Source organism: Moschus berezovskii, chromosome 10 (assembly GCF_049115385.1).
Source record: "Moschus berezovskii isolate FMDL1 chromosome 10, NW_MosBer_1.0, whole genome shotgun sequence".
Lineage (NCBI taxonomy): Eukaryota > Metazoa > Chordata > Mammalia > Artiodactyla > Moschidae > Moschus > Moschus berezovskii.
In genome coordinates this window covers 43,788,978-43,813,948 of record NC_142469.1, presented here as the reverse complement: position 1 = coordinate 43,813,948, position 24,971 = coordinate 43,788,978, and the positions used below count along the sequence as shown (strand labels likewise).

Below are 24,971 nucleotides of genomic sequence, written 5' to 3'. Positions count from 1 at the left end.
ATATAATACAGAGGTTTCTGACAGCAGGATGTGAGCTTTTCCTCATTAATATATACATTTTTTTGCAACTGCTGTTTGCCTTCTGTGGTATGACTGCCTGGCAAGACTGTTCAATTCTGACTCTGGGTCATTCTCAGCCTACATCCATAAGTAGCATCCATCTCAGAACCAGAGGGACTGCTGAGGCTCTGAGGCATTAGATGGGTTGTCTGAATACTGGCAGAGCTAAGCGGGCCTCTGGCTCCCTCTTCCTACTATATATGATCAGATGAAAGTTATGTAACTGCCACCTTGTCCTACGGTAGCTCCAGGAGGAAGCATTTTATCTTCCTGGCATAAATGAAATTGTCTGTCTGTGGTTTACTATGATCTATGTGGTTGGCCAGACAAGATGGGTAAACAACACTGGTCTCACATAAATCATACCAGGATAAAGGCTTGTATTTTATATGGATAATAGCTTGAAGGTCACCAGTAGTTATTTTAGAGATGGCTGGGAATAAGGAATAACACACTATTGGTGTTGTGCAGCATCCCTGAATTCTGAAGCAAGGCAGATAAATGGGGAAGAGGTTTTCAGTGCTGTAAATATTAATGATAAAAGTTTTAGAGAAACTAAGATATGCTTAAACAAAACTCAAGAAGGAATTAAATACTCATTTCTCAAGTAAAAAGTCTAAAATATTAACCCTTGAAATAAACTAAACATAAATTTTTTCCTTAGATCTAGCATTGGCAATGCTGAATTTCTTGGCATTTTGATGCAGATATTATATTTACAATCTGGCTTATTTTATTTTAGCCATGTCTGGTCTAGATTAGAAAAAGGAAATACAGAGAATAACATTTATGCTTTTGGTCTTTGAAAGCTCTTCATACATTATTTTAAAAAGGTAGAAACTGATGGAAATTACTGTTTTCTATTTACATTTCTTTTGTATTTTTTCCTTCTTATCCTATGTCCTAAGGGTCAAATAAGAAGGCTTAGATTGCTTCCAAATGAAATACCCTAGAATCAAATTTTGAGTTAGACAGCAAAGGTGAACTGTTTTTTTTCCCAGAATGGCTAAGATATAGGATGCTGGCTTTATCTGCTGCCGAGAGGGACATTTATTTCTTAGTTGAGATCAGCTAATCTAGGTTTAATCTTACTTTTTGAACAAATAAATTTTAACTATAAAATATTATAGGGAAAGAACATTATATTGGTAGATGCAAAAGCATGAAATAGTAAGGATGGGAGCAAGGGATGTTTGAAATGCATACCTTTTGTTTTTATTATGTATTATGTATTATGGGCACTGAAGGAAATACAGCGAATGGTTAATCTCGGCTCAATACATCCCTTGTCCTGGAATATGCTCCCTCTACCTCAGTACAAAGATATGAATCTTCCATTGTAGGTCCCTTTACTGTCATTGTGCCCTTGAGATGTACTTGTAGTTGTCATCAAGCTCTTAATATATAGGATAATAAAAACTATGGAAACACACAAATACTGTATCTTAGCAGACTGTAACCCAAGTAAATTCTCTTTATCTTAGAACCAAAGCAATCTGAAGGCTTGCTTTCAGCGTGCTATTAAGATAGTCTTCAAAATGCAGCCTGCGTTTATGAGTAAGTAAACCCTCAAGAAGAAAGGTAAAATCTGCCAGTTTTATGCTTTAAGGCAAAGAACTCTTCCACACCCCGTCTTGGCTTTTCTTCTAGACTGGGGACCAGAGCGTGTACCTGCCTGATTCTAGACAGCATCAGAGAGACAGCGCAGGATGACTCGGATTAGCGGACAGTTTACTGCCACTCTAAAGGCAGGGTTTTCACTGCGAATAACTGAGAAAAATGTGACTCCTACTCAACTCTTCCATTTTAGAGACAACACTGAATGTAATTTCCTCTACTGGAAAGGTATACTGGCATTTCACTTATGTGAAATGCGTGGAAAGGGAATGATTTTTTACATACATTCTTTTTTTTTTCCTTTTGGCTGCACTGCCTGAGTCCTAACCACTGGACTGTCAGGAAATTTCCTCTACTCTCCACATTTATTAGTGAAAATAGACAGTAAGTGGAGATGAATGCTCAGAAGTCCCAGACAAACAAATGTGAAAGAAGATCTTACATGAGTTTGAAACGGTAACACTCTAACAACAGGTCCTGGCACACAATAAACACTAACAGCAGCCATTACTTTTATTGCTGTTAATAACATGAGTGATTCCTTGACATGGAGCTGAACCAGTAGAGAGTATATTTACCTTGGATTTTATCCCTCATATTGTGGGCTTGCTCTGCAAGCTGAGTTGCGTGGTTAATGGTATCCATGCTTTCCTTCTGAGCCAACTGGACCTTTCTTGAAGCTTGGCTTTCCTATAAATAATCCGTATAAACACCAGATTAATTTTATGAGAAGGAAAGGCTGTGTATGCACATGTGGGGGTGGGTGAGCATAATGTATTCTGTAAACATAAACTTCTCTGACATGCGAAAGTTCTGTAACATATAAAATGGACTCATGCATGCAGATGGATGTGATGACCAGCTTTAGAATTACAGATGCTATTTCTATTCCTAAGCCATCAGTCACAGTTCAATCCAAACCACCCATCTTTCATAAGTAATCTACCCTTTGAATTTTTACTGTATCTCAAGATGCCAGACTAGGGAATTATCCATGTCTGCTGATTAGTTTGACATTGTGCTGACTGAAATGCTTAAGGGTTCAAAGGGAAACATGTTGAGAAAGCAGGCAGATCTCAAAATGTTCCATGCATCCAGTGGCTTCTGGGTGGTCCAGCCATTGCTGCAACTAAATTACCACAGAGATTGAAAGGATTATGCTCACTAGGCTAAACGCTATTTTCAGTGCTGCCTTCCAAATTCCCATCAACACTGAAGGCACTTGTGTACAAATAATTACTCAAGCAGCTTTGGCTCAGAGTGAATGAAGTTTTCTGAGAAGTTGATTTCATTCTTTCAACTCTGTTTCAGAACTCACACGTAGGATCTGTCAAGATGAAATCCCAACTCAAATGTGGCTCCTGAAGAAAGCATGTGTGGGTGTGCAAGTGTATTTCTCTCTGTGTGTATAAGGACAGACGAAAAAGTAAAGTGAAAGTGTAGTCACTTGGTTGTGTCCAACTCTTTGCGACCCCACGGACTATAGCCCGCCAGGCACCTCTGTCCATGGAATTCTCTAGGCAAGTATACTGGAATTCTCTAGGCAAGAATACTGGAGTGGAAGGCCATTTCCTTCTCCAAGGGATCTTCCTGACTTAGCGATCGAACCTGGGTCTCATGCATTGCAGCCAGATTCTTTACTGTCTGAGCCACAAGGGAAGAATGTCTTAAAAAATGGTTCAAGGCCAGGACACTGGCCTGGATGCACAGCATGGGGATGGGTACTTACTCTGGCATCAGAAAGACGGATTCATGGGTTATATTTAAGAGGTGAGATACTTCTTCAGTTTGCCATTTGATCAAGTGGCCACTTGCCTTGCCCAGTGTCTTTCTGGTTCAGCTCTGTGACAAAGGAGCTGAACCTGATTGGATTGCCAGGTGACCTGCCACACAGAGTGCTGGCTGGTAGGCCCCCAGAATAGGAGAGTGACTCTTTCAAATCTCTCTCCTTTCATCTCTTGTTCTAGCGGGAGGATGAGGCCATGATTTTACCTGGAATGTTTTTACGCAACCCACTCCAGTAGTCTCGTCTGCGAAATCCCAGGGACAGAGGAGCCCAGCACTGTAGTCCATGGGGTCACAAAGAGTTGGATGCTACTGAGTGACTAAACAACTGCCACGAAGCATTACCCAAACCACCAGCCCTTCAAGGAGGAGAATACAGAAATGGTATCCTAGCAAACACATGCCCAAGGAGCTTTTCATCGGCATTGTATCCAAAATCCCTCCAAACAAAGCTCCCTGTGCAGCAATACTGCAGCTCCTTCGCTGAAATGCATGCTCTCCAAATGGACACAGCAATCTGAGTCACATGTTCTTTCCCCACAATTTCAATCTCCCTCTTGCCCTGTTCTACTGCTTTCTGGAAACAGAAGCTTTGTGGTCACTTTAAAATTAGATGATGTAGAAGATAAAATGAATCTTTTCATAAAATGAAAAGCAGGTCATCCCTCCCTGCTTTTAAAAAATAGGGACACAGACCTATAAAACATTAAAAAAAAATGTTTAAGTTGATTTTTGGTCCAGTTTAAATTCAGTTATATTTACAAAATACAACATGCATATTTTTGACTTTGGCTTCATCCTTCAAGGGAAAAGGTTTATTGTTATTATTGTGTTCATTTATTTCTTGATATGGAAACTCTGAATTCACTGAAGTAATGAAAGACAGCTAGAGGATAACTCAAAGACAAGCTCTTTTGACCAACACCAGAGGGCGCTTAGATATACATATTTACAAAAAGCAGCAAAGAGGAACATCTGTTACTTTAAACTGCAAAATTACTGGATATAATATACAGTGATGCCTTATTTGAAAGTTCTACAGTTTTAACTTTGATTACGGAAGGAAAATAATGATATGGGCACATGGTAAAACAGGTGCACCCTGCTCTAAGAAAACTGTATTAAAAAAAATTAGCTCACAACTGTAAGCTGGTTGATGTTTAGCACTGCAAATGGATTAATCACTTACTCACCTCAGCAGTGAATTTTGACACACATTTGATGTAAAAGGTGGCAAGAATTTCATTTACTATACAGGCCATAAAATATAGTGTACCTGCTGCTGCTAAGTCGCTTCAGTCGTGTCCAACTCTGAGTGACCCCATAGACGGCAGCCCACCAGGCTCCACCATCCCTGGGATTCTCCAGTCAAGAACACTGGAGTGGGTTGCCATTTCCTTCTCCAATGTGTGAAAGTGAAAAGTGAAAGTGAAGTCGCTCAGTCTTGTCCGACTACTAGTGACCCCATGGACTGTAGCCCACCAGGCTCCCCTGTCCATGGGATTTTCTAGGCAAGAGTACTGGAGTGGCTTGCCATTGCCTTCTCCAATAGTGTACCTAATACCATTCTAATGAGTGAGGATGATAATCATTATCTAGCATGGTCCAGACTCTCTTGAGAGTGAAAGAGGATCTTTTATAATAACTCTAAGACAAGCATAAACAGAGGCAGTGCTGGACAAAACAGCAGTAGGAATATTGGTGTGCCATTTCACAATCTGTACAGTGATGTCTACTTGTGTCGGTTTAAGTATCTCCTATCTTTCCCGTGGTCATGTATGGATGTGAGAGTTGGACTGTGAAGAAAGATGATCAACGAAGAATTGATGCTTTTGAACTCTGGTGTTGGAGAAGACTCTTGAGAGTCCCTTGGACTGCAAGGAGATCCAACCAGTCCATTCTAAAGGAGATCAATCCTGGGTGTTCATTGGAAGGACTGATGCTAAAGCTGAAACTCCAATACTTTGGCCACCTCATGTGACGAGTTGACTCACTGGAAAAGACTCTGATGCTGGGAAAGGTTGGGGGCGGGAGGAGAAGGGGACCATAGAGAATGAGATGGCTGGATGGCATCACCGACTCTGTGGACATGAGTTTGAGTGTACTCCGGGAGTTGGTGATGGACAGGGAGGCCTGGCGTGCTGTGATTCATGGGGTCGCGGAGAGTCAGACATGACTGAGCGACTGAACTGAACTGAACTGAAACACTGAAATACTTCTCTAGCCTTGATCTCTTCTCTTGAGCTACAGGTTCAAATCTCTGGCATCCATAGGTACTTCACCTGACGAGATCCAGAGAATTCATCCTGAATTATCAGTCTTGGCCATTTATCTTTCCAAGTCTAACAGCTTACATCTTTGCAACTCTTCATATTCAACTGGTCACTGAATCACTTTTATTTCACTTGCCATTCTGGCCTCTCTTCTTCTTCCCCACCACTAGTTTCAATTCATCCCAGTTCACTGCACTTTCCTTTCCAATGAATACAAGGTAGCAACTGACTGCTCTTGTTTGGATTACTGTGGCAGTCTACTAACTGGTGTCCCTGTCTTCAGTCTTAAACTCACCAATTTATCATTCCCACTACAGAGGAATGTTTCTGAAACTTCACACCTAATCAGCTCACTGTTGTAGGTAAATGCTCCAATATCTTCCAAAGTCCAAAGGATGAGCATGGTGGGCAACGTTCTTCATGATTTGGACAACCTCTTCAGCATTGTCTTCTGCTCCTTGCTTTTTTAGTTAATCTTCTGCAATGCCAAGGCTGAAGTTCTACAGTCTTCTGGTCAACTGTAATTGAAACATACTTTGACTTTTTGTCCTGTCTTTTCATCAGGATTGGAGATGAGGCTTTTGATGTATGGAAGTGACCTACTTTCCTTCCAATCCTAAAGGTCTTCATACGTGCTGCTGTAGCTGAAGGAGTACGGATGAGATGGAGGGGATGGAGAAGTGTAGGGAACAGTGTGGCACCCTCCTGAGCCAGCTCTTGGGAGACTGGGCCCTAGATCCAGATGGCAAAGGGCAGCACTGAGATTGGGAGAGGGCCACTACCTTCACTTCTGCTGTAGCCTAGTCCACTCTGGCTCTGAGCATGGTGCCTTTGGGAACACGGGAGAGTGGAATCTTGACAGAGGCTTTGGTATTTCATTACAGACAAGATCAGCAGTGGCAAAATCGAGACTCTTTTGAGCAGCAGCTCTTTGGGAACACAAATGCATGGGCATCCTTTAGGGGTTTCCCAGAAGTTGCTGTTGTTCAGTCGCTCAGTCATGTCTGACTCTTTGCAACCCCATGAACTGCACCACTCCAGGCTTCCCTGTCCTTCACCATCTCCTAAAGCTTGCTCAAACTAATGTCCATTGAGTCGGTGATGCCATCCAACTATCTCATCCTCTGTTGTCTGTTTCTTCTCCCGCCTTGAACCTTTCCCAGCATCAGGGTATTTTCTAATGAATCGGTTCTTTGCATCTGGTGGCCAAAGGACAGGCGCTTCAGCTTCAGCATCAGTCCTTCCAATGAATATTCAGGGCTGATTTCCTTTAGGATTGCCTGGTTTGATCTCCTTGCAGCCCAACGGACTCTCAAGAGTCTCTTCCAACACCATAGTTCAAAAGCATCAATTCTTCAGTGCTCAGCCTTCTTTATGGTCCAACTCTCACATCCATACATGACTACTGGAAAAATCATAGCTTTGACTATATTGTCCTCTGTTGGCAAAGTAATGTCTCTGGTTTTTAATATGCTGTTAGGTTGGTCATAGCTTTTCTTCCAAGGAGCAAATGTCTTTTAATTTCATGGCTGTAGTCACCATCTGCAGTGATTTTGGAGGCCCCCAAAATAAAGTCTGTCACTATTTCCACATCTATTTGCCATGAAGTGATGGGACTGAATGCCATGATCTTCATTTTTTGAATGTTGAGTTTTAAGTCAGCTTTTTCACTCATCAAAAGACTCTTTAGTTTCTCTTTGCTTTCTGCCATAAGGGTGGTGTCATCTGCGTATCTGAGGTTTTTGATATTTCTCCTGGCCATCTTGATTCCATCTTGTGCTTCATCCAGTCTGGCATTTTGCACGATGTACTTTGCATATAAGTTAAATAAGCAGGGTGATAATATACAGCCTTGACGTATTCCTTTCCCAATTTGGAACCAATCTATTGTTCCATGTCTAGTTCTAACTGTTGCTTCTTGACTTGCATACAGGTTTCTCAGAAGGCAGGTAAATTTCCATAAGTATGGGGTGGGAAGAGGCAGTAGGATTTATCAAAAGAGGGCTAGAGGACTTAGATATGGAAGTTGGGGCAAAACCCCAGTAACTTTAAGTTAATGTAAACTGTGAGATTTGGGTTACATTAGATTCATGTAACAGCTACTTTGCATACAGAGGGTACAGTTGTCCCTTGAACAATGCAGGGATTTGGGGCACCGATAAAGTTGAAAATGCACTTGTAACTTTATAGTTGGCCCTCCATATCTGAGGTTCTATATACTTGGACTCAACCAACTGTGGATCATGTAATGCCATTGTACCATAGTATCAAAAAACACCTGTGTGTAAGTGGACCCTCGAAGTTCAAACCCATGTTGTTCAAGGATCAACCACATTTTCAATTTTAAGAGGCAACATTACTGTGAATTTTACCACACTGTGGGAATCTACAGTGAAATTCTTCATTCTAGTTAAAGCTAAATATTGTTAACTTTTCTTGATAGAAAGCTTTCTAAGACAAAGCTTTTATTATATCCTTCTAAGAACCAATTATAAACTTTTCCAGACCAAGGGCTTGAAGGATGCTTGCTGCTACTGCTGCTAATTCACTTCAGTAGTGTCCGACTCTGTGTGACCCCATAGACGGCAGCCCACCAGGCTCCCCCATCCCTAGGATTCTCCAGGCAAGAACACTGGAGTGGGTTGCCATTTCCTTCTCCAATGCATGAAACTGAAAAGTGGAAGTGAAGTTGCTCAGTCGTGTCCGACCCTCAGCGACCGCATGGACTGCAGCCTACCAGGCTCCTCCATCCATGGGATTTTCCAGGCAAGAGTACTGGAGTGGGGTGCCATTGCCTTCTCCGAAGGATGCTTGAGAAGTCATTAAAGCTAGCTCTGTGTATTTGTTTCAAAATGTTTCAGCAGCTTCTTGTACCATCAGGACTGTTGACGTCACAACAAGAAGGATGTTATTTTCAGTAAGAATCAATGGAAACAACTGGGTGAATGTTCTAGTAGTTTTATCATCAACTTCCTGCTTTGGTGGTCTGCTCTTGCTTTTCAGGAGCCTTTTCTACTGTGATATTCCTTTGAAGCTTACATTATTTCCTTCCCATGAAAACCTGCATTTAATTAATATTGGAAGTAGGAAAACTGTACAAGAAAACAATCAGTAACTCTGTGTCTAAGCTATCGGAGGAACTAATCTTGGTGAAAACATTTCCTCAAGAATTTGAGACACTTCCAGCAAGTTCCAGCCATGACATAGAAATGAAATTACAATGAGTTTTCACAAAGATTTCTTTCATGGTATTTTCCTTTGAAATTTAAGAGATCTCACTGCTCCTCAAATGTTGATGGTTGGATTAATATGCTCTATTGCATGGAGAAAGGGGGACACAATTTTTATATGCATTTAAAAGCAGTTGAATCTTCCAAGGATTCAATTAAAGTAATTCACATTTTTAGAAGCATAATCTCTTAGTTTAAGAGGTCCAAGGTCAAAAGAGATTATCAGAGTCATTTTAACCATTATTTTTGCAGAAAATGAGAATTATTTTTGAAAAGAACAACAGTTTATGTCAAATATTAGTATCTGAAAGCAGAAATTCCAGGGTACTCTGGGCACAACTGGTGGAACATAATCAGGGGAAAAAATGTGTTAAAGATTTTAGTATATTAAACATGGTACCTTGGAGCTTAGTTGCATTTTCTATTTTTTTTATTAGAACAGAGGATGGATATTTTTCCATTAGACCCTCAGGGAATGACTTTGCTCATGTTTTAATGTTTTTGTTAATTTGTGAGAGCTTTTACAAGCCACATTTCCCTCAACATTTTTCTTAGTCTTACTGACTTTTTTCATTTATTTAGTTGTTTTACTGAGTATTTGCAACTTTTCCTTGTCAAATCTATTCTTTTTACTATAATTCTTCACACTATGTTTAATTGTATTTTTATTTCCTTTCAAGATTTAATAATTATCTAGTTCTGTTTTCTTGAAAATTTTAGATTTAAACTAAAGTCTTTAATCTGTTTGAAGTTCATTTTATTAATAGTATATGGTAAAAAATGAGGGTCCAAAGTGTTCTTTTTCCCCTGCCAAACTGCAAAATTGCTTTCTCAACACAATTTCTCCTCTTTCCTTTTATTATTTAATGCATCCTGTAGCAAACATTTAAAGTTTATATTCTATGTAATAAAGTTTACTTCTGGACGCTCTATAGCTCTTAGCCATAAAATGTTAAGGCAAACAGCTGAACGAACATCCAAATGAAATATATATCAACGATATTTACCAGCAGCAAACAACGAAAGTTCCCCATAAACATGATTTTTCAAGGAAACCAGTCAAAATGGGAAGATATAGTAGAGACCAAGTGTGTTAAGTTTATCCTCAGGTTTTGCCTTGATTTATTTTAAGGCACCTGGGTCCCTGCATTTTTTCTCGGCTGTGTTAAGCCTCAATCATTTGTGACTAGCCAGTCTCACACTAGCTAAATCCCTCATTGAAGTTAGTCTCAGAAACCGAATACATACCCTTTCAGCTAATTCCTCCACGTCAGACTGAAGGCTTTTCATTGTGTTTTCAGCATTGTTGATTTGTATCTTTCTTAGGACATACTGGTTTTCTCTTTCTGACAATTTTGTCTGTGGATTAAAAAAAAAACAAAGCACATGTATTTTTCCATAGTCAGTAGATGTGTACACCAGGTTTATAAAAATACACAGAAAACCCTTTTGGTGTAAGAGGACTGCAGTAGAGAGTCAGCCTTTATTCTCAAAATAGTGGGGTCCACAGGCTACTGCAAGCTGGTATGAAATTTGAGGTCTGCACGAGGGGACTGAGAACTCTGGGGACAGAAATTCTGTGAGCTCCCTTCAGCAGGCTGTAGAATCTGGTGTGAGCTGTGCTGGTTCTGGGGAAAGGGTACCTTTTGCAAATTTGCAAAAAGGCTCAATATAGACGGGCGGTGGCTTTGCGTGTCTCAGCTTTAAGATTTCAATTCTGGCAGGTCTTCAAAGAAATGATAACCCATCTTGATCAATGAAAATGGAGTTCTAGAAATTCAGTTCCCTCTTGCTAGTGTAAGGAGAACAATTATTTTTATTTCACACAGTTTGCTCTTTTCATTTCCATTTTTGAGGAGTTTGCACCAGGTGTAGCTTTCCTTCAACTACTCTGGAGTAAGTCATTCAATCTGGGCACTGACTTCCTATCAGCTACAATATTATTATGTCTTATATAATAACTATTTCTACCTTGAAGATGTCCTTTTGGGGAAAGAGGATTCAAGCAGTATCAAGAGGACGGAGTCTGGGTGACTCCTCTGAGGATTACTGCCTTCATGTGTCCAAATAGATGAGTTTGGAAAAAAACAATTCCTAAACTGGGAATAGAATGCTTACTAAGACTTCATCCAGCTTTACAACTTTGTGATTTTTGTTTTGTTCTACACTTTGCCAATTTGGGCAATTGCTGTGGATATTATTTGTACCTCCTAAAAGCAGAGAATTGAGCACTTTCTATGTTAGATACTATTCTGACTGCTCTATATAACAACTTACTGAATTTTGTCAAAAACCCATGAGATAGGTGTGATAATTATCCTCAATTTCAGATGAGGGGAATGAAAACTAAAGAGGTTAAATAATTTACTCTAGGTCACAAAGCTAGTAAGTGTCAGAGCTGGGATTTGAATCTAAGCATTCTGGTGTCAAAATTTATGCTCTTAACCACTATGCTAATTTGACTAACAAAATAAAAAAGTATGCTGGTATTAGTTCTATTAACTTTTCAGCTGATTATCATTTTTTTAAAAAGTATCTGTTGGTTGTGATAGAAGCCTATAATTTAGAGAGGGAAAAAACACCTCTTAAAGCTTAGGTATATAAGCATTGTTACAGTTTTTGACTACTGTCTGCCTTTAACTTGCTTATCAGATTTAACCACTAGATCAAGGAAGAGAAACAGAGCATAGGAGCATGTTTGTGTGTTTGAGTGTGTGTGTGAGTATGGAAAAATGAGAAGAAATGTGTGTCAGTGAGATGGAATGGTAAGGGCAGAAGAAAGAGGGAGGAAAGAAAGGAAAAGAGAACAAGAGTGTATGTATTAGTTTTCAGAGAAACCCACGAAAACAGCAAGCTGAAACTAAGCTAATATTATGTTTGTCATGTTGACTTCAGTAACCAATGCACAACTTAAGAAAATAAGTGTTTCTCCTCTATCAATAGCTTTGTACATAGATACTAGTTTTTCAGTCATTTCATTTTCCATTAACCTTTTTCATAGATGACAGCTCCTGGATTAGGATGGAGTGCATGACTATAATCAACTTTTCATAATTTCCGAGGTCTGGCAATCTGTAATATAACTACTGGACTCAGATAACAAAAGGGTAGGAGGTACCAGGAGTGACCCTGTGAAACCAGAGTGAAAATACACAGAAAGTACACCATTCGTGCATACTTTGAGGAGGTAGATGGTGGAGTTGATTTCGTTCATGTGCCTATGAGCTGCGGCACCAGATGACACACTCAACAGGCCAGATTTGCTTTCTTCAATTGAGAGCGCTGCTAACCGAAGGTCATCAGTCAGATCCCAGATGCATTTATCACAGCCTGGTGGTACAATGGGCATGTCATTTCCTCAAAATCAAAGGTCAGCTGGGAAGCATGCTGCTCTAAGTTGGTCATCATATACCCTTCCTTGGTTAATACTATTCGTATTTTTGTTTCCCAAGGAGCTATTCTGGACCATGGAACTAGTCCTTATACTCAGAGAGCCTCAGATGACCAAAGTGTACAGTTGGGCACTATCCCTGCTTAAAACAAAAAACAAACATGCAACTGAATAGCAGGTTACCGTGAACACTAATGGCTGAACTGAGGAGGAAAGGAAGCACAAAGGGCAAGGCATCTGAGACGGTGGCTGTAAAGAGACTTCTCCCCACTTTTCTCTGGTCGGGGAAAGCCATCGGGGAGGACGCCCTCCACCTCAGGCTGTGGGTTTCCGCTTGGCGCCGGCCAGTGAAGATGGAACTCGCCTGCCATTTCTCCTCTCCCAGCAGCGTTCCTTACTGACTGTTCAGATTCCAGCGCTTTCTCCTCACTCCACAGATGGCCCGGTGCCTCCCCATGGCCTGACCTCCTGTCTGAACAGGTTGGCAGGACCTCACTGTTTGCTAGTATTACTCTCTGACAGCTGACGACCTGCACGTGTGGTGAGGAGGGTGGCAGTTTCCTGCTCCTTCCTGCATTTCACGGTTGAGTTCCCCTGACCACTGTCATCACCCCCACAATCCAATGCCCTCCTGGGACCCACGCACTAAGGACACCCTTTGAAATTTTTCTGTTTTCAACCTCTTTCCACCAGACGTACTCTCGTCTAGAGAACTGATAAATGGAGACTAAAGGGTTAATGGTTGTTAATATGTTAATTTGTTACTTGAAGTTTAATGCCGTCTTCCTCATACGCTCTCTCTAAGGAATGACTCCCCAGTCAGTACATCAGGCTGGTAGAGGAGACACATAGAGGCCAAGCAGGCACCTTGATGTCCTTAAAGTGACTGTGCACAGAGGATCACCTACGCTGTCAGTATGCAAACTGCCCAGCTTGTGCCTTCCATCCTATGTCACCTTCTAATATGGGATTCATCAGTGATATTAATCTCTTGTGCCCAGAGGGACTGAGAGGCCAAGATGTTTTTGCTTGGGGGAAGGGATATCTAATATTAAAGTAGTCTTTAAAACACTCTACTTAAAGCCAAATATTAGTTACTTTCTTGATAGAAGGCTTCCTAAGCCAAAACTTTCCTTAAATCCTTCTAAAAATCAATCATGGACTTTTCTAGGCTACTGGCTTAAAGGACGCTTGAGAAGTCAGTAAGACTGGCTCTGGGCATTTGTTCTGAAATATTTCAGCAGGTTCTTGGACCATTAGGACAACTCATGATTTGAATTGGGCTTCCCTAATAGCTCAGATGGTAAAGAATCCACCTGCAATACAGGAGACCCTGGTTCGATTCCTGGGTTGGGAAGATCTGCTGGAGAAGGGATAGGCTTCCCACTCCAGTATTCTTGGCTTCCTTTGTGGCTCAGTTGGTAAAGAATCTGCCTGCAATGTGGGAGACCCGGGTTTGATCCCTGGGCTGGGAAGGGATAGGCTACCCACTCCAGTATTCCTGGCTTCCCTTGTGGCTCAGCTGGTAAAGAATCTGCCTGCAATGTGGGAGACCTGTGTTTGATCCCTGGGCTGGGAAGATCCCCTGGAGAAGGGAAAGACTACCCACTCCAGTATTGTGGTCTGGAGAATTCCATGGACAGTATAATCCACGGGATCCCAAAGAGTTGGACACGACTGAGCAACATTCACTTTCATGATCTGAATGACAGGAGAGACAGCAAAGAGAGAAGGCAGCTCCTTTGCATAAGGACTGAATATTATATTACTGGTGCCACTTCAGATTTGGAGTGATCTGGGGAAAAGCACTTAAATCTCTTGGTATATGAGTTTACCAAATGTTGTAAAGCATTGTCTATGGATTACATTATGTGAGGACCTGAAGAGATAATATAGAAAAAAGACCTAAAATGAACTCAGTCATTGGGAACTGTATTTCCAACTTTACCTACTAAGTAAGACATTGAACTTAAAGACTTGACAAAAATAATTTTTCTAAAATAGAGCTGTTTAAATGCAACCTGCTATTTGCTAACTGGAATCAAGTGGACTGAATGTCTTTGGCTTAGGGTCCATTTGGTTGAGGCACAGACAGGGTTAAAGCCAACGGTGGGACTCAGACAGTTTCTAGAGAGGGTGGGACTGCATAGCTCATCTTAATCCTACACCTGCAGCACATTAGAGAAAGTGGGGTTAGTCAATCATGTACTGTTATTTTTACTTATGGTTGGGCAGTCCGTGCCTGTAGGGGGCTCAAAACCTTCTTCCAAGCACTCTCCGGTTATGCTGTCACAGGGGCCTCCCCCACAATTGCACACTGTGGGAAACAAAGACAAGAGATTAGGGATTCATTTTCTTAATGCCTAAAATATCACAGTGTTTTGTGGTTTGCAGAAATACTTGCTATCAGTATATAATTCTTCAGTGGGGATTAATTTATATTCTTTCTTAAGATCATGAGGAATACATGATTTAGGGATTACTCCTCTTACCCAATTAAGCCCCAGCTTGGTGAGACTTTCAAAGGTGACCCTGGGCCAAAAGTAGATAAATCTCAGTGTTCTGGGATTCCCTTCCCAACTTTTTGAGATTCTGACATGACTCTGCAACTGCTTCAGTCCAAAGAGATCTGGGTCAGTTTCACAAGGTACAAAATGATCACAGAGTCCATCATCCAGCTGGAATCCAAGTCATCCTTTTATCACATTCAGATTCTCCAGTTTAATCCAAATCTAGGTTTGATTCCTGCCAGGTGTGAGGGAGGAGCCGCCCACTAGAAGTGAGTGAGGGGACCCAAGAGCGATTCTTGGCTCCTACAGGGCTTGACCCTTGGCAAGACTGACTCCAAACCTCCCAATGATAGCTACCAGTGGGACAGATGGGAACAATGTTGTGAAAAGAATTAGGACCATATTTACACGAATTTAGAAGACTTGAGAGCCCATTATTAATCTACTGATGATTTTCAAGAATGCTTTTTTGGGAAAAAACAAAAACAAAACCTCAATTTCACCAGACTGTTCATTTTCCAGTGCATTTTGGAATGGAGATTAATTTTTAATATTTATAAAGGATTTCTTCAGTTACGTAGGCTAGCAGTAAGCTGGAATAGAATTGTGAATTTCCTCCCACCTCTTAACTGTCTTTACAGAATAATCATAAAAAATTGGCTTCAAGGATAACATACATTTATTACATTTTGGCTGTTAAAATGTTCCACAAAATACAGATTTATGAAACAATTCAGCAAGGTCATGCATTATTGCTTTCAACATTAGCTTCTTTTCTAAGAGTGATATGCATCCATGTCATTTAAACATGAGTTTAGTCAATATTTTGAGAATCAGGATGCCAATGTTTAAGTCTTTGGCTTTGCAACCCTCTTGCTGATGCCCGCTTCCTCTCTCTCTAGTCTGGCTGGACACAGTGCTCCTCTCCTCCCTCTGTTATTCTCGGGGTTATGCTTCTGTGCACATAGCTTTCTTGGAGGCATGGTTACTTTTCTGTGACTTCTGCAGATCATATTTGTTTTCTTCTCAATTTCAAACTCTTCACTTCTTAAACATCTCTTTAAGTGGAAACCTGTTTCAGTGAGAGCACCTCCAACTGAAGCAAGCCACAAGAGCACAATACCTCTTCCTCAGTCTTCTTCATCTCAAAGGCACATAAAAGGAGGAATACTTGGTCTCAGCCTCCCTTTAATCCTGCAGGAAGGCAATTTAACTTTACTTCTGAAGAGCTTCACTCTGAGGTAAATGGATTGGAGAAATCCCAAATAAAATTGGTACTTTTCAGCCTAACTGAAGTCTAACCAGGAAGATACTATCCCTTAAATATCTTCTCTGATAATTTGAGGAAATAGGGGGATGAAACTACTTCTGGATTTGCTAATCTATTTCACTGAAATGCTAATTTTTACCAAAAATAACTAAAAAGAAATACATAGTTTGCAGAATAAGAAAATTGATGTGAACCACGCAAGCTTTCATTCATTCAGTCCTCTGGTCAACGATAGGTTATCTGTGGAAGTCTGATTTACTTCTTTGGTCAAAACTGGAAGGACATAAAGATTAAGATAAGACAAAAGGTCACTGGTGTTAAGTGTCTCATGGTCCATTCTACCCATGAGCTATGTTACATTAGTTGTGACAAAAATATCTAACCCTATGAATATGGGATGCATGCCCTGAGACTCCATATTACCCTGGAAAAGTGTAACTGTAAAAGTGTACCCTGTAAAAGGGGGTAACTGCAGTATGTCCCCAACAGAAATTCACCTAAACCTGGCATTGACAGAGAACCTGCTCCTATCACTCATGCACCAGTCAGGTAGCTGCAGTAGTGTGCACAGCACTGTACCTGCACAGTTCTTGGCTCTCCTCGCATCTCCATAGTACCCAGGCGCGCACCGTTCACACTTGAATCCAGTAGTGTTGCGTAAGCAATTCCTACACTGGCCAGTGACCTCATCACAATCTTCAAAGATCAGGTTAGGATCTGAATTCCCACTGCAGTCACATTTCTTACAAGTGCTTCCAATCAGCAAGGGGTTTCCATAGTAACCAGGAGCACATCTGAAGGGGAATCACATGTTAAAAATTGAGCATCCATAGTTTTCTTCCTTTTTGTCTTCTTTCCTACCTAGAAGGAAGTATAACGAACCTCTCTGGACTGTTCTCCCAGAATTAATCCCTCCTCTCCCACCTTCCTGTAGAACCGGACTTTGTTTTTAAGGAACTACCTTTCTCCATTGTGTTCCAGCCCATTCAGTTCAGCAAGACCTTCAGGTGCAGGAGTGTCTGGCGGTAACCAGTTTGTGGGCATTTGTGGTTACACCCCAGTGACTGGGATGCACTGCTGCCATAGGATGGTTGTACTAGATATGCTAAATGTGGCCATGAGATTTGCCACTAGGGCACAGTTAAGAATTGTTCTGGACAAAATTTTAATAATACCTTTACTGAGAATCACTGGTATATATTCCACCTTGCCAGAGTGATTGTTCTGATAAACTAAACCTGAGCCAATCAGTGCCTGGCGCTGTCCCAGTCAAAATGGTTTGGCACAAGAGTGATTCAATTGGAGTGGAGCTTGGGCTCTTGTTTGAGGGCTTTGTGAAGGCATTCTCTCCATCTGCAGGTGAACAAAGAGGCAGGCAGCACGAGTGGCTCTGGCAGCCATCCTGTGACTGAAAGAACACAGTGTGAACATGAAGCAGAGGGCAGAGCTGAGGGAGTCCCACAGATAAGTGGAGTTGGAGCCAGATGGCCATTACTCTGTAGGTTTTAGATACATAAGCATACAGAGGGCAGATACCTAGCTGCATTTGTTGTGGGGGCAGAGCTGATGCCTATGGTCATGCCAGCTGGCCCTTAATGAAGAGAATCCAGCCCAGTTGGAGAGCAAAGACTGAAATCTTTCCAGCCTTTGCTGGCTTTGCCAAGTTGCACACTCTGGGTGGGGCTGCCTCTGCCCAGAGGAAAAATGCCTTTCTTTACTGTTTCCAAAGGTAACCTGTAGGCCAGCAGAAGCCCTGCTGAGCGTGATGGGACCAAAGGCCTCATCTGAGGGGGCAGGTGCTTCTCAGCTCCTATCAACTGTTTCCACATTGTACCTGTGAGGGAATGATCTGTCCTGTAAATCTTACTGTTTTTAAAGGAAATATTGAAATTTGGATTTGTATGTGAAATCTCAGTTTTTAAAGGTTGCTTCAAACTTTATAAGAATACTGTTTGAGCCAACATACACATTTTCTGGCTGGCTGTTGTCCCTGTTTTGCTAAATTAGTGTTGAAGACTGGCTAAGGTGGGCTGAAGCAGCTTTGGGAGTGGCTGGAAAGAATGTGCAGACGTACCATCATGGGACTGAAGGTTGGGCACAGGAGTTAGTTTTGAAGACCGAGAAAAAGGAAGAGAGCCAGTGAAGGTTTTCATGTGTGATAAAAGGAATGGTGAGTGAAGCCAGTGTTGGCATCAGAGTTCAGGATGGACTGTGGGCTGGAATAGGAGACTGGGGTTGGGTGGGGAGGGCCTTGGGTGGAACCTTGGCCTTGGGAGTGGAAAGGAAGACTTTCCAAGGAAACCAATAAGACCCAGCCAGTAATAATAAGACACCACATTTTTAAAGGCCTCCATTTAAAGCAAAAGAATTATGATTCAGAACGTTTGAAAAACAGAGAAATTAAAAAAAAAAATCACATCTGTAATCCCAAGATCTTAACAAAATCATTGTTCAACATTTTGCATATGTTTTCCCAGGCTTTATTCCTGTCTCAGTTTCTTGATGTAATCGTGATGATGTTGTATGTTCAGTCACTTGCATCGCATCTCATGGATTCAACTAGGTAAGTTCATTTAGTTACCACAGACACCCAGGAGGGAGGGCACCCAGGCCTGGCATTCTGAGGTTGAGAGGCTAGTTTGATTTCCCAGTCTCGCACAGCCAGGAAATGACAGCATATGACCTAGACCCTCTGACCGTGATGTTCTTCACTCCACCCTGGATCACACTGCTGCTGTTTTACATGAATGAGTGAATTCAACCAACAGAAGGACAATTCATGTCTATTCTGTTTAAGGCATGGAGAGACAGGAAGAGGAAAAACACACAGCCTATGCACTGAAAGAACAGGAAAGGCATTAGGCATAATTATACAAACTCTAGATACTGAGGACTATGAAAAAGATAAGAATGAATGTTAAGTGCCACATAACCCACAAAGAGGATATGTTTGATACATTTTATTATTCATACTCATATCTCTGTACCTCTAGTTTACAGGCCCTCTGGTCCCCAAGTCAGCATACATCATTCCTCTGTGGAACTCACGGCTGGATTGAGTTACTATCCTGGGCTGAAGTCCACCAAACAGAATATTAGGATTCTTAAGCTCACTAAAATGGGATGTGGATCTGCCACCTCAGTGTGCAACTGGGAGCCTGAGGTCCGGAAGTGAACGGACTTGTCCAAGCTCACAGAAGCCAAATGCCAGTTACTTTCTTTTCTCTGTTTGATTCCACTGTATTTGATCTCCATAGGTGGTCTCCCGGTTTTCTACAAGAGAAAAACCAAACTCTTTCTTCTCTAAGTCAGAATCTCAACCACAGTAGAGACCTACTTTGAGTTACTTTGAATTTCAAGAACATCTTTTGGTGGCAGTCTCAGAGGCAACTCTGAAGTCACAGTCCCAACTTCAACCCTACAGATGTTATAGCCTGAGAACGCAAAGGTTTTGTACTAAGCCCCCTCTGACTCCAAGTTTATAGATGAGGAAACCAGACGATGAAGAAGCTGGATGACTGGTTCACCACTGCACAGCTCAAGCATTGAGTAATGCCTCTGCCTTTTAATACACTGTCTAGGTTGGTCATAGATTTTCTTCCAAGGAGCAAGTGTCTTTTAATTTCATGGCAGCAGTCACCATCTGCAGTGACTTTGGAGCCCCCCAAAATAAAGTCACTGTTTTCATTGTTTCCCCATCTATTTGCCATGAAGTGATGGGACTGGATGCCATGATCTTAGTTTTCTGAATGTTGAGTTTTAAGCCAATTTTTTCACTCTCCTCTTCCACTTTCTTCAAGATGCTCTTTAGTTCTTCTTCGCTTTCTGCCATCAGGGTCGTGTCATCTGTGTATCTGAGGTTATTGATATTTCTCCCAGCAATCTTGATTCCAGCTTGTACTTCATTCAGCCTGGCATTTTGCATGATGTACTCTGCATATAAGTTAAATAAGCATGGTGACAATATATAGCCTTGACATATTCCTTTCCTGATTTGGAACCAGTCTACTGTTCCATGTCCAGTCTAGTTCTAACTGCTGCTTCTTGATCTGCATACGGATTTCTCAGGAGGCAGGTAAGGTAGTCTGGTATTCCCATCTCTTGAAGAATTTTCCACAGTTTGTTGTGATCCACACAGTCAAAGGCTTTGGCATAGTCAATAAAGAAGTAGATGTTTTCTGGAACTCTTGCTTTTTCTATGATCCAATGGATGTTGGCAATTTGATCTCTGGTTCCTCTGACTTTTCTAAATCCAGCGTGAACATCTGCAAGTTCATGGTTCACATATTGTTGAAGCCTGGCTTGGAGAATTTTAAGCATTACTTTGCTAGCGTGTGAAATGAGTGCAATTGTGCGGTAGTTTGAGCATCCTTTGGCAATGCCTTTCTTTTGGGACTGGAATGAAAACTGACCTTTTCCAGTCCTGTGGCCACTGCTGAGTTTTCCAAATTTGCTGGCAAGGTGAGTGCAGCCCTTTAAGAGCATAATTTTTTAGGATTTTAAATAGCTCAGCTGGAATTCCGTTACCTCCACTAGCTTTGTTCATAGTGATGTTTTGTAAAGCCCTCTTGACTTTGAATCCAGGATGTCTGGCTCTAGGTGACTGATCATTCCATCATGGTTATCTGGATCATTAAGATTTTTTTGTATAGTTCTTCTGGTATTCTTGGCACCTCTTCTTATTATCTTCTGCTGTATGATGACTCAATTTGCCTCAGTGTCATGTCTTTGGGCCTCCAGCTGTCTGTAATGTCTCACTGACACACCATCAGCCATTATTTTCTCCTTAGCTCTGAGGCAGATAGATCCTCCTCTATTATAACATGATACTAAAGAATGTATAGAATATGTTTCAGTGAACTTTTTTTCCCTTGGGATTATCACTGAAATAAAACACAGAATTAATAAAAAACTTGCTGAGAACCCATGAACCTCCACAAATATATCCGAGGACACCTGAGGCTCTTGTGTCCCAGCTTTGGAAACACTATTGTTTGTGGGTGTGGTATCAAAGGTTGAAACAGAGCAGTAGTTCACAAGCCAGTGAGAGGATTGCTGTGAGAACCCAACGGGGAGTCAAAATATGGGTCCTCAGCCTCACTTGAGAGGTGTCTTTTCAGTGGGGCACGGACGGGTTTAGGCAGGGCCCGGGAATCCAAAAGGTTTCCAGGAGATACATACACAAAGTCAGACTTGAAAACCACCTTTGGTTAAATGATCTCTAAGTACAGAAACACTCAGTGCGTTCTTGTTTGGACGAATGAGATAGATACCCATACAAACCAGCTACATATTTTGAAAAGATTTTGTGGGCAGATTTGAGTTTACAAATTAACTGAAAACATATTAGATGAAGTTTAACTGGAAAAACTTAACAATCTGATGATTAAACTCAAAACAGAGACCCTCCTCCCCTCAGTTCCAGAGTCAAACAAATCACAAGCAGTTGAGGCCGCCTCCTGTGAGATGACCCAGGCCCTCCATGGGAAGGAAATCTCTCCTTCCACTACAGTTGTGAAGAGCCTCTGCTAGCCTTCTCTGGCGTTTCCTTTTTTTCTGTCTGGCAATCAATGCTTCTGAGGTTTGTCTCCTCCCTTAGCTTTGACTTCATTGAGGACAAGAGACCATATCTTACATGTATCACATCCCTACCTGTTCCACCACGATCTGTTTCCATGGTCATTTCTATTTTGAGGAAGAGTTCCCTGGATTATCAGGTCAATTTTTAATGTAAAAGACCTCAGTACATTTTCTTTAAAAGAGCAGGGTGTGAGGAAGGGTGGACAGGAAATATGGAGACATTTGCTCTAAGTGATCCTCCCCCAAAGCAGACGAAAGGCCTCAGAAGAGCTGCTTACTTCCAACGCCCCTATAGATATAGCCTCCTGTCAAAGAGAATCTAGTCAACAGATTAACCATTTTTCTCCTCCATATCAGAAGTTCTTCTAGCTCATTAATCATCAACGTTTAAAATAGGAGACTCTTAGGGAGACATTTGGGAAAAGCAGAATGGGAGAAGAATACAAATGTTTAGCCCAAACTTTCCAAATCCTGGTTCTCCCACTTTGCGAGTGATACGACTTTAGACCAGTCAGTTTCTTCACCTGCAAAATGATAAAATATGAGCATCTCGAGGGGTAGTTATGAGGCTAAGAGAGGACACAAGAGACAGTTATAGTAAAGGTACCACTTCTAGTTAAGGAAACTGAGATTCAGGGAAACAAGCCAGCTTGTCCCAAGCATATATTACGCCAGTGGTGGAAACAGGCACAATGACTCACGCTGTCTCCAGTTAACTATTACTGAGCATTTATTAAGTCCCAGGTGCCATACTAAGAACTTCACAGTATTCCTCTCAACAGTCTTATGAGGTGGGTATTTTTCATTTTTTTCCTTTCTAGAGACGTGGAAATTGCCACAGAGAGATCAAATAACTTACCCAGGAGGATTACAAAGGGATCACAAAGGAATCCAAAGCTGAGAGATGGACTCAGCCAGGCTGACGCTACATCTCAGCACTTTACTTCCACCTCCCAAACTGGTGCTCTCCCCTCCATCCTATCAATCCAGGTCCAGCTAAGCAGCAGATCTCACTGAGCCTTGCTGATTAATGCCAGGTTCCAGGAGCCTCCAATGTGTGCCGGGGGATTTATCACCCACAGCTCCATGTCTGAGGGTACATGCTGTCTTGTGCCAGGCCCCCTGCTGTCGCTGACAGAACCCTATCCACACCCCTGTGTGATTGTGTAGAACTGAGCCCTTGGGTCCCAGATTACTTCACTTCTGGGGGAATGTGTGTTCGGTCAGCAGGCCTCTAAGACTATTAATTCCCCTCTCAGGAGCCATCCAGCACCCATTAGCCAATAATATTGCTCAATCCTTATCAGACTAAACTGAGTTTAACCTCAGACACTGATGAGAAGAAGCTCCATCCCTGGATAAAGAACAACCTCTCACACCCCTGGGGAGCCAGATAATGAGTAAATCAGATGGTTCATGTTCCTGGGCCCCCACATAAAGAAATACAGAATATGTGTGTCACCAACATTCATCAGCCAAAGGTCATCTGATCAACTCTAGCAGTCTCCCTAAAGGATGACATTCACATGGTCTCTTAGTTTTCATGTTCTTCTTCCCTTACAGTAAAAAGGGGGAAAATCCCACAACTCTTTAGCAAAAGAATTATCCATATTTTGCATATTTAACAGTTACAATAACAATCTCCTCAAAATATAGAGATTTTCTGCGTTCCATAGACACTCCGGCTTTTTAAAAAGAGTTCCAGAGCTACACTTTGAGAGATGGAGGGTGTTTTCTTTGGATGTGAAAAGGTAATTAAGGTCTACCTTTTGAACCCTAGGCTGAGTCTGTGAGCCCCACCCAGGGAAGTAGGCAGTGTGCTGTGTGAAGTGAGCACCCCACGGCCATGGGGATATGGGACTAGATGTCTGATTGGTCCTTTCTGGCCCTTCCTTCCCTGTCTTGAGGACACCACGCATCATTTTGCTGCCTAAACACATGGGGAGGCCGACGTTAATGGCATTTCTGTTAAAAATAAGAAGGCCTCTCTGTGAGACTCTTTCAGTGAAAGCCCTTTTATCTTAGAAACCTGTGAGCAGCTGAGGGAGGATGGGAAATATGTTGCCAGAAATCATTTGGTGGGAAGCTGTGCATTCTTGCTTGCCAAGTCCTTTCCTGTATGAGCAAAGCCCAAAGCAACTTTAAAAAGTGTTAGGTATAAATACCAAAAAAGGGATTCAAAATATCCAAACTCATGAAATTACTTTTCAGGAGAGGAAATGGTATAAAAAAATAGGTTAAATAATAGGTTTGTGCCTTTTTCAATGTATCACTCTATTAATTGGCCAGTTAATAAAAAAAGGAATGCCTGAAGAAGTCTTTCTTTCTCCCTCTCTTTTGGACATGAATTGTTGTACTACTAGTTCTCAGTGAGAGAGAGAAAGGACCGTTGCCAAAGCCATCTCTTCAAAATACAGACATTCATTTTCCTCTTTCCTTACCCATTTATCCTGCAATGTAGCCATGGACGCCTATGGAGCATTGTCTCTCTCTCTGTTTTTTATTAATTAACTTACTGTTGAGTCCGCTGAGTCTTTGCTGCTGCTCGGCCTTTCTCTAGCTGTGGTGAGCGGGGCCTACCCTCGAGCTGTGGTGCACAGGCTTCTCACTGCAGTGGCTCTCCTGTTGTGGAGCACAGGCTCTAGCCAGCACAGGTTCCAGCAGTTGTGGCATACGGATTTAGTTGCTCTGTGGCATGTGGGATCTTCCCCATCCAGGGACTGAACCTGTGGTCCCCTGCATTGGCAGGCAGATTCTTATCCACCGGACCACCAGGGAAGTCCCTAGGGAGCATTCTTATAGTTGTATCTGAGGCATGGGGTTTGGGAAAGTTCCTCTAAAGGGTTCTGAAATGCTATCCCTCATTCCTTCTTAAGACCTATTGAATGAGAGCATGGCAGAACTGATGAATGCAGGAAACAGGAAGTTTCCTTTTACCCTCACAGAACATAGGGGTGTTCAGGAGCCTACCTTTCACAATTAGGTCCAGCATAGCGTTCTTTACAAATACACCGAACAGCTCCGTTTTTCCTATAGCAGGACTCTGCAAAACTAGAATTGAAAGAGAATATTAGAAGTCAATTCCATACATCATTGAAGAGGCTGTCTTAATTTTGATTAGATCATCTCTACCTTGGTCCCCCTCAAGGTCAAATCGGTGTGATCACTTGCTTCATTTAAATTAAATCTCTCTCCTTTTAGGAAAACTTAGAATATCAGGCTCAGACAGAAAGTGGCACACCACTGGTGACACCA

General features: G+C 41.7%; 1 protein-coding gene across 3 annotated transcripts in view; it reads right to left on the bottom strand.

The window, feature by feature from the left end:
* Positions 1-24,971, bottom strand: part of LAMA4 (laminin subunit alpha 4) — a 141,670-nt gene that overhangs the window by 64,427 nt on the left and 52,272 nt on the right. For 2 of the 3 annotated variants that reach the window (XM_055432776.2, XM_055432775.2), the window contains exons 5-10: positions 24,687-24,767; positions 16,716-16,930; positions 14,578-14,673; positions 12,144-12,295; positions 10,214-10,324; positions 2,256-2,367 (exon numbers count right to left, since the gene is read on the bottom strand). In XM_055432776.2, the coding sequence (XP_055288751.2) occupies positions 2,256-2,367; positions 10,214-10,324; positions 12,144-12,295; positions 14,578-14,673; positions 16,716-16,930; positions 24,687-24,767 (767 nt within the window). The remainder of the gene's footprint in view (positions 1-2,255; positions 2,368-10,213; positions 10,325-12,143; positions 12,296-14,577; positions 14,674-16,715; positions 16,931-24,686; positions 24,768-24,971) is intronic. The other variant, XM_055432777.2, reaches the window with a different exon arrangement.